The 10,486-nt window shown below is 38.7% G+C and overlaps 1 protein-coding gene across 1 annotated transcript in view; it reads right to left on the bottom strand.

Moving 5' to 3' along the window:
* WDR64 (WD repeat domain 64) overlaps positions 1–10,486 on the bottom strand; it is a 170,317-nt gene that overhangs the window by 15,213 nt on the left and 144,618 nt on the right. Inside the window, exons 21-22 of the mRNA XM_011955769.1 lie at positions 7,183–7,241; positions 3,864–3,973 (exon numbers count right to left, since the gene is read on the bottom strand). Coding sequence (XP_011811159.1) covers positions 3,864–3,973; positions 7,183–7,241 — 169 coding nt within the window. The remainder of the gene's footprint in view (positions 1–3,863; positions 3,974–7,182; positions 7,242–10,486) is intronic.

Below are 10,486 nucleotides of genomic sequence, written 5' to 3'. Positions count from 1 at the left end.
GGCTCACTGCAAGCTCCGCCTCCCGGGTTCACGCCATTCTCCTGCCTCAGTCTCTGGAGTAGCTGGGACTACAGGTGCCCACCACCACGCCCGGCTAATCTTTTTTTTTTTTTTTTATTTTTAATAGAGATGGGCTTTCACTGTGTTAGCCAGGATGGTCTCGATCTCCTGACCTTGTGATCCACCTGCCTCGGCCTCCCAAAGTGCTGGGATTAATAGGTGTGAGCCACTACGCGCAGCCTCCAGCCAACATTTTTATCAGTTAGACTGTAGTCTGCAAACTCTTTGGGAAATATTAGTTTGCATCTGTACTTATGACACCCATTTGTCAAGGCCAGAAAACAAATGGGCAGTGTTATTTCAGCATACTAAAACTGCATTTGGTGGCTAAGGGTAACGGCCTCTAGCTCCATCCATGCCCCTGCAAAAGACATGATCTCGTTCTCTTTTATGGCTGCTTAGCATTCCATGGTGTATGTGTACCACATTTGCTTTCTTTCTATTTGCTTTTGGGAAAATAACACTGCCCATTCAAGCTAATCAGAACCCTTGTTGACCAACAGTGTATTCGTTGAATTAGGTCTTAGAATGGGCTGTGTCTCAGCTGGCTACTTTTCAAATCAGCATCAACCGAACTTAAGGGAGGAGAGATCTCATAATGCTTTTACTACTATCAAATTCTCCTCAACCTCCATCCACAACTGCTACTATTGTGCAAATACTCTGCTAATTTTTACAACCGAGTTCTGAAATAGGACGGCAAGAGAAGTGACTCGTTATCCATATGCCTTGTTTCACTATCACTTCATTCCAAGAGGTCCCTCTAAATAGCCCATGTGGTTGAAAGTAATACAGAGTATTATTAGCTGGAGTGTGCCCTAAGCCATATGGGAACATAAAATAGAGTTTGGAAGATCTTCCTTCTATTTCTTGATTTCAACCTCAGAGTGGCAAATGATGGAATTAATCATCATGAGCCCTGCAGCAATGACCTAAAAGGAGGAGGGCAAAGAAGCTAAAGAAACTAAGAGTAGATTCTGCAAAGTCTAAGTAGCCTCCCACCTCAGAGAGGTAGATGCTGAGAAGGAGGCAGAAACAGAGGTATCTATTTGGGACTTCTGCCACTTGACAGTGTCCTGATTAACATGAGCATCTTCTATCCCTTCCATGTATTAATTTTCCAGCCCTATAAAAATGTCATGGCCTGGCCAGAGCCTTTACCAAAAAGAAACAGACCCGCCCTTTAATAGTAAAAGTTAGAAGGGTGAGGGACTAACTTCAGAACAATTCTAAATTTATTCTGCTTTAGGCAGGACTGAAGAGATTGTAGTCTCCTTGTTTCAGTGTTTCCTGCTATGCATGGAGCACTCCCAAATAACTGATCCTGCTTCTCAGCTTGATTTCCCAGGCCTCAGATATAGAACCTTAGCTACCTTGAGCCCCACTTTGCCTCCCTGAACTTTTGTCCAAAGACTGATCACCCGTCCTGTATCCCAGAGTTCAGCCTTAGTTATGTTTGTTTCATATTTTAAAACCCAATCTTTTTGACAAACAAGATTTAGAATGTTGAAACTGCCTAAGTCTTTAGAGAGTGGCAGCGAGTATTAGCAAAGGGACATGGCTGGGATCTAGGCGCTTTGAACTGAGTATCTAGGGAGATTTTCACTGTAAGAAACCATAAAAGTAATTTCTCCATGCCAAGGATAACTGGAGTGAGCAGTGCTATGGCGTGAATGTTTTTGTCCCCCTGCCAAATTCATATGTTGAAACTTAATCCCCAAAGTGGTGATACTGATGTGAAATGGGACATGCTTAAGTCACAAGGACTCAGCCTTCACGAATGGAATTAGTGTCTTTTAAAAAGAGGCCCAAGACAGCTTGTTTGCCTCTTCCACCATGTAAGGACACAGCTAGAGAGCAAGCCCTCAGCAGACACTGAATCTGCCAGCGCCTTGATCTTGGCCATCCCAAACTTCAGAACAGCGAGCAATACAGTCTGTTGTTTGTAAATCACCCAGTCTAAGGTATTTTGTTACAGCTGCCTGAACAGACCGAGACAGGCAGGGAATACCTTACAACAACAGTGGCATGTACATATGTGGTTGTGCCGTGTGTGTGTGTCTGTGTATGTGTTACAAACTCAAATGAACACTTCTGCTTACAGGCAGCTGAAAATAAGCTGGAGCAGAGACCAAGGGACTGAGTTGTTAAAAACATCTATAATAATGACATTTAATGTTCTTACTGTTTCCTGCAAATAAAACAGCAGATGTCCTTTCTTTTTTTTTTTGAGACAGAGTCTCGCTCTGTCACCCAGACTGGAGTGCAGTGACGCGATCTCGGCTCACTACAATCTCCACCTCCCAGGCTCAAGTGATTCTCCTACCTCAGCCTCCCAAGTAGCTGGGATTACAGGCACGTGCCACCACGCCTGGCTAATTTTTGTATTTTTAGTAGAGACAGGGTTTCACCATGTTGGTTAGGCTGGTCTCCAACTCCTGACCTTGTGATCCACCCGCCTTGGCCTCCCAAAGTGCTGGGATTACAGGCGTGAGCTATCACGCTCAGCCCAGATGTCCTTTCTTACAGAGGAAGTAACTCTAACCTTTTGCCTCCAAATAGGACCTTACTCCTAAAGATTCACCTTGAGTTCAACATTCTAAAGCTCTTTATCCTTCCACATTCTAAACATTTTCCTCTGATAGAGCCCTGTAGCTTAACGAGTGGTTCTAACATTCACCCAGTTGCATAAACCAGATGTCATTCTTGACATTTATCACTTAGCTCCCCTTTGAATTAAAGTTCGTGTCTTCTTGATTTTACCTCCTGGATAGCTATCATCAAATCTAAACCACTTATTTCCAGACTCTTACCGCTCCTCTAATCCAAGCCATTACATTCATCCTGGACTTTAAACTGATCTCTTTGCTCCCACTTTTGTTGCCCTGCAATCTATTCCCCACCCATTACCTTCCAAAAATATAAATCACATCATATTACTCCCCCACGTAAAATTCTGTGCAGAGGCTATTTCTTTCAGGGCAAAGATCCACATTCTTACCAGTGCCTCCTGGACACTGTATGACTTTGGTCTGTCTAACTCTCTAGCCTCAAGCCCACACAGTTAGCCAGGCTCTCTTGAATTTCAGTCCAGCAGCTTTTATGCAACATAAAATATTCCTTCCTTTTTGTTTTGATTACATTGAAATTCTCTAATGTACTTCAAAGCCTCTCTACCTCTCTTAATCTTACCTAACTTCATTCTTTTAAGGGGATAATTCATTACCATGATTTTAAGACATTTCAATATGCAGAAATTTGTTTCTAGAAATGCCATGATATTTCCTTTCTTTCTCTTTATATGTGTGTGTGTCTTTAGCATTTTGTGTATAGGTACTTAGCATTATCTAGGTAACTGAAAACGATAGGCTTTGCAAAATCCATCACAGTGTCAATGAAATAATGAGCTTACCCAGTTTTCTCAGCATCGGTTGCTCTCTTTTCTATGACTTTTCTCTGACTTCTGATTCTGAGTCCCCCTCTGTGACTTGGATCTAACTCTCTGAGATACCTATCTTGCTTAATTCTTTGAAATAATTCTACAAAAAAAGCTTCACTTTTATCAAAAGCATTTGTGATACCTTTTAACATAGATGAACATGACATCACATTTCCTTGGTCATGGAAGAGAACTCCAAATCAGTGGCCATCTTTTCAAAGTCCTTTTGTGTCATCTATTTACTTACTTATTTAAACCAGTTTACCAAGATTGCATTTGAACTATAGACTTCAACTTTAGCTTAAAACCTTTACCTCTCATGCTCACAGTACTGAATTCACAATATGATGCCATCTTGGCCTACCTTACTGAGCCATCGATGGAGGCAGTAAGTACCACTTGTTTTTCTTCTACATAGATTACTTGAATAATTTCCAAAGAATGAGCACGCCAGGAAAGCAGCTGCTTGAATTTCTAGATAGCAACAACAAGGCATATTCCTTGGAATAAGTACATGATAGTCAAAATGTAATCTTGAACAAAAGCATTTTTCATTGAACGAGGCTTATGAGTGGACGATGTAGACATCTGTGCTAGATGATTAAGTCCTTGCCTCAGTTAGCTCTTCTCTTGCTTGTTGGGGTACCAGAAGTCCTGTTTTTAAAGACTTATTAATTCATACATCTCCCTGGGAGAGGAAGTATCTTATGTCTCTGACAATTTATCATGTAACTGAGAATTAGCGATTCATTTAATTGATGATGAGCAGATGACTAGAGGAAAGACATGCTTTAGGAGAAGGTTGGAGGGGGACTGAAAGTAAATATAATCAAGAATAGAAGGAAACAGAGCTGGAAGGTAAAAGCTAAAGGGGAGATTGGCAAAAAGACTTTTCCTATGTTCAGATTTTGTCTAGAGATAGAACTGGCTGTTTTGTTCTTTTTGGGGGAGTGTGGGATAGGAGATATATGCTATAAGTAATTAATGAAAAGAATAAAACTCAGCTCATTCTCTTTCAAAAACATCATGAATCATCTGTCACAGGAGTAGAAAAGAAAAAAATCATGAGGCTTTATTGTTTATGTTTCTTCAGGGTGTGGTTATACTCAAGTTTAGGGCCTCTCATGGGCCTCGGGAGACATTCCAAATTGTGTGAACTAGAGTTGTTAACTGGAGCGTTTGCTCTGCAGTCACACCCCCTGTGAATATATTCCCTCTTTATCACTGATAAACCTGGACTAACACCTTACTTTGTCCTGGGTCATTTACCTAGAAGTGTAATGTGATGACAGTCCTGGCAGTTTAGAGTTCTCCTATGACTCTTCTATTCATTTAGGCTTTAACAAAGGGTAGGCACAATTCCTCCTAAATTTGCAGGCCTTCTGACTAAATTCCCTCAGGTTGTTTTTAGAGAGCCAAAGTAAAATCTGGACTCTCCTATTTCTTTTTTTTTTCTTTTGAGATGGAGTCTTGCTCTGTTGCCAGGCTGCCGTGCAGTGGCACGATCTCGGCTCACTGCAGCCTCTGCCTCCTGGGTTCAAGTGATTCTCCTGCCTCAGCCTCCCGAGTAGCTGTGACTACAGGCGTGTGCCACCATGCCCAGCTAATATTTTTTTTTGTATTTTTAGTAGAGATGGGGTTTCACCATGTTGGCCAGGATGGTCTCAATTTCTTGACCTTGTGATCTGCCTGCCTCAGCCTCCCAAAGTGCTGGGGTTACAGGTGTGAGCCACCGTGCCTGACCTATTTCTTATTATCTCAAAGCTATTCAAGAATATCTGGTCATCCAAGGTTTCTTTCTCTGCCTTGGGATGGCATTCTCTAACACAGACTGTTTTTATAGTAAGATACACATTTTGCTTCATGACCCAGTGAATATATACATATACTTGCACATGTGTCTGAAACAAGTTTCACAAAAGGATACTTCACCTATGTGAAATGTACATCAATATGATCTATTCTGTTCTACTGCATTGCATTCCATTCTCTTCTATTTTTATAAAAATACTGGTTACAGCTAATTTAATGATTTCATGACCCCGTAACGGATTGAAACCTGCAATTAGAAACTAAGATTGTCCTTTCTGTATGTGTGTATATATGTAATTATATGTGTGGTCTCTCTGTGGAGAAGTTTTGACTATCTTATCTTTTAGAATATCTGTATACCATGGAGCTTCTTTTTTTATCAGTAATATCGGGAGAGAACAAGATTGACCTTTTTTTCTAGCCTGACCTTTTAGGTATTCACTGCAGTTGTAATCTATAGCCAGACCTGGTTTAAGCATTGGTATATGTTGATCTATGTAATAATGAGGCATTTTATAGCCAGGTTCTATGGTTCTGTTGTATATTTATAAATAGGCAGCCATGTACAAATGGCATGATCCCATTGTCTGAGTACAGAAAAGGTTGAAATGAAGTTGAATATGAAAGAACTTAAAATAAGTTACTAAAGATCCTCTAATTTTAAATTTGTGAAAATGCTTTAAAATTATTTCTACTATTATTGTAACTCAATATTATTCTATAACTTTGTTTTGAAGATTTTCTCTAAATTTTGAAAGATCTTGGTTGCTAATTTATAGCAATTCCATTTGCAAAACTGTAGGCTTTGAATGATATTTTATCTGTTGAAATTAATAATACAATAATAATCATCAACAGTAGGATAAAACAATTACATAACTTCTCACCTATATATGGTTCAAGCATGCAGTTTGTTTTTGTTCAGCTTACAGCATGTGTTGATTATAAGCGATTTATAGTTACTGGTAAATGAAACTTCATGTTTCCCAAGTTGTTTGAACCTTATTGTTTTTCGTTTGATAGCATAAGTATCATATACGGAAAGAGTATTGGACTAGCAAGCAGAACCCCGGTCCTGGCCCTGACTTCATCACTGTCTACGTGCCCCTAGGCAAGCTATTCTCCCATTTACCCTCTGCAGGTGGAGATAGTCAAACTAAAGTTGAATACCGAAACCTTAAAAGAGTTAGAATAGATCCTCTGAAACAAAAAGAAAACTCTGTTAATCAAATGAAACAATATTTGAAACAATAACTATTCTGAGACACTCTGCAAGGAATCAAATCCTAATCAACATAAACCCCTTGTTAATACTTGTGATCCAAAAATGAAATGTATCTATTTAAGCTAATATTTAGCTTTTGATCTGATGTATTAAAGAAAAATAGGGCTATGCTAAAATAGCTGTTCCTTGGTATAATATTTTAAAAAATAGAATAAAATGTGCTTTAATGTTAGGGAGAATTTAGACTAGAAATAAGAAAAAATTTTAAATGGTTCTGCCCTAGATTTGCAAGGAATGTCATGGAATATCTTATAAAGAATAAGATATAGAAAATGACTGTGGAGGACTATATAATCTATGAACTCTTTCTAACTCTGGGTTAGTATATAAATTCTCACAAATAAGTCAAAACATGAAGAAGATGCGAAGTGACCAGTGGCTGGCATACTCCCTCTCCCTCACTCACTTCTTCGTCCCTTTTCACCAGCAGACCGTTGCTATTTGTCATGTAGCTCAAATTTCAATAGTATATGTGCCTTGACAACAGAGAGTCTTTTATTTCTATCCTTTATGGTGTCTAGCACAGAAAAATGCTCAATAAATATGTGCTGACTCATAAATTAAAGTGGAGAACTGAAGTTCTTACCTTTTCATCATGAGGTGGATCCAGGAAAGAGCTAATATTGCAAAGGATAACATGTCCTTCTGTATAAAATTTAAACATTGGAATCTTTAATTAGATATCATGTTATCTAAATCAATACTATCCAAAAGTTATTTTGATTTAGGCATTTATATGCTGAATAAAACAGAATCTCAGAAAACAGAAATGAAAGTAGAAATGTCATATTCAAATTTATTTATTTATTTTTTTGAGACGGAGCCTCACTCTGTAGCCCAGGATAGAGTGCAAAGGCATGATCTTGGCCCTCTGCAACCTCTGCCTCCTAGGTTCAAGCAATTCTCCTGCCTCAGCCTCCTGAGTAGCTGGGATTACAGGTGCCTGCCACCATGCCCGGCTAATTTTTTTGTTTGTTTGTTTGTATTTTTAGTAGAGAAGGGTTTCACCATGTTGGACAGGCTGGTCTTAAACTCCTGACCTCAGATGATCCACCCGCCTTGGCCTCCTAAAGTGCTGGGATTACAGGCATGGGCCTCCGCATCTGGCCCATATTCATTTTTATGTGTAGAAATTATTTTGTTTCTGTCTTGATAAGTCTTAATGAGATTGCTTCACCCACTTAGAGTTCTTTTAGAGATCAGGGTAATGGAAATGAATATACCACCAAACAGAATCCAAACTCTTACAGAGATATTCAGCCTACAATTTAAATGATAGTTATAAAAACTACATATCAAAGAGCAACAATGAGTACACCTCAACATTTAAACTATTTACACTGCAGGAAAACAAAGGTATAAAAAAGAGTCTTGAAAGAAACCACATGGGGAAAAAAATGAGCACAAACATAAGAATGACATCAAACTTCTTATCAGAAGCAATGCAAGCAAGAAGAGTAGAGTGAAATATTTAACATGTTGAGAGAAAAAACTGACCAACCTAGAATTCTGTACTTTGCAAGATTAACCTTCAAAAGTAAAGGAGAAATAAAGACTTTCTCAGACAAACAAAAATTGAGAGAATTTGTCACTAATAGGCCTGCCTTTCAAGAAATGTTAAAAGAAGTTGTTCAGAAAAAAGAAAAATGATATAGGGAAAAAAAACTCAGATCTACATAAAGAAAGTAAGAACATAAGACAAGGAATAAGTGAAGATAAAATAAAAACTTTTATTTTTGTTAATCTTAATTGATCTACCAGATAATGGTTTGTTAAAAATAATGACAGCAACAATGTATTTGATAATTATAACTCATAAATACTTGAATGATAGTAATTATACAGGAGATAAAAGACATTAGGAATACTTTGGTATTATAAGATACAAAGTGGAATAATGTTATTTGAAAATAGGCACAGGCTAATTGTGAATATACATTATAAACTCTAGGGCAACCACTAAAAGACATTTAAAAGGAAGTATAATAAATATGCTAAGAAAGGAGAGAAAATAGATTCACACAAAATGCTCAGTTAAAACCTCAAAAGGAAGAAAAAGACTGGAAGACAAAAACAGTAATAAAGAGCCAGGGCAACAAATTAAGAATAGTAACAAATGTGGTGGATATTAATTCAATTGTGTCAATAATCAATTACTTTAGATGCCAACAATCTAAATACACCTATTAAAACAAAGAGAGTGTCAGAGTGAATTTAAAAACATGACCCAACTATATGTTGTGTATAAAAAACCTACTTTAAATATGGATACAAATAGATTAAAAGCAAAGGAATAGAAAAAGATATACCACGCTAACACTAATCAAAATAAAGCAAGTGTAGCTGTATTAATTTCAGACAGAGCAGACTTCAGAGTGATAACTTATCAGGGATAAACAGAGGGCATTACGTAATGATAAAAGGGTCAATTCTCCAAGAAGATTTGACCATCCTTAATGTATATGCCCCTAATAATAGATATGAAAATACTTATAGGACAGAAAGTTGAAATAGATGCATCCATTATTATAGTTGGAGACTTCAACACCCCTCTATCAAAAATGGGCAGGCCAAGCAGGTAGAAAATCATTAACGATATAGTTAAAATCAATGGCACCATCAATAAACTGAATATAATTGACATCTGTAGATTACTTCATACACACACATTCAGAACACACATTCTTCTGAAGATCATGTAGACATTCCTCAAGATACAGCATGTTCTGGGCCACAGAACGCATCTGAACAACTTTAAAAGAAGAGACACAGGCCGGGCGCGGTGGCTCAAGCCTGTAATCCCAGCACTTTGGGAGGCCGAGACGGGCGGATCACGAGGTCAGGAGATCGAGACCATCCTGGCGAACACGGTGAAACCCTGTCTCTACTAAAAAAATACAAAAAACTAGCCGGGCGACGTGGTGGGCGCCTGTAGTCCCAGCTACTCGGGAGGCTGAGGCAGGAGAATGGCGGGAACCTGGGAGGCGGAGCTTGCAGTGAGCTGAGATCCGGCCACTGCACTCCAGCCCGGGCGGCAGAGCGAGACTCCGCCTCAAAAAAAATAAATAAATAAATAAATAAAATAAAAGAAGAGACATCATACAATATATGTTTTCAGGCCAGTAGAAACCAGTAACAGAAAGACAACTGGAAAATCCCAAAGTACTTGGAGATTAGGTAAAATATTTCTAAGTTCTTTGGGTCGAAGAATAAATGTCAAGGGAAATTTTAAAGTATTTTTTATTAAATAAAGGTGAGACCAGGCATGGTGGCTCATTCCTGTAATCGTAGCACGTTGGGAGGCTGAGGTAGGTGGATCCCCTGAGGTCAGGAGTTCGAAACCAGCTTGGCCAACATGGTGAAATCCTGTCTCTACTGAAAATACAAAAATTAGCCAGTCGTGGTATCAGATGCCTGTAATCCCAGCTACTTGGGAGGCTGAGGTTGGAAAATTGCTTGAACTTGGGAGGCGAAGATTGCAGTGAGCCGAGATTGTGCCACTGCACTTCAACCTGGGCAATAGAGCAAGACTCTGTCTTAATTAAAAAAGAAAAAAAGTGAAATTGCAACTTATCAAAATTTGTGGTATGCAGCGAGAGCATTGCTCACATGGAAATTTATAGCATTCAATACATATATTAGAAAGGAAGAAAGATCTAAAATCAACAATCTAAGCTTCTACTTTAGGAAAATAGAAAAAGAAGTAAGACCTCTCTCTACAGGGAAAAAAAAAAAAAGCATACACCTGTAGTCTCAGCTACTCAGGAGGCTGAGGTGGAAGGATCACTTGCAACCAGGAGTTGGCAGTTACAGTGAACTATGAGCACACTGCTGCACTCCAGCCTGGGCCACAGTCAGACCTTGTCTCTCTGTCTGTTTTTTTTTTTTTT

This window comes from Colobus angolensis, unplaced genomic scaffold (assembly GCF_000951035.1).
Source record: "Colobus angolensis palliatus isolate OR3802 unplaced genomic scaffold, Cang.pa_1.0 Scaffold40, whole genome shotgun sequence".
Classification (NCBI taxonomy): Eukaryota; Metazoa; Chordata; class Mammalia; order Primates; family Cercopithecidae; genus Colobus; species Colobus angolensis.
This window is presented reverse-complemented; position numbering and strand designations above follow the sequence as displayed.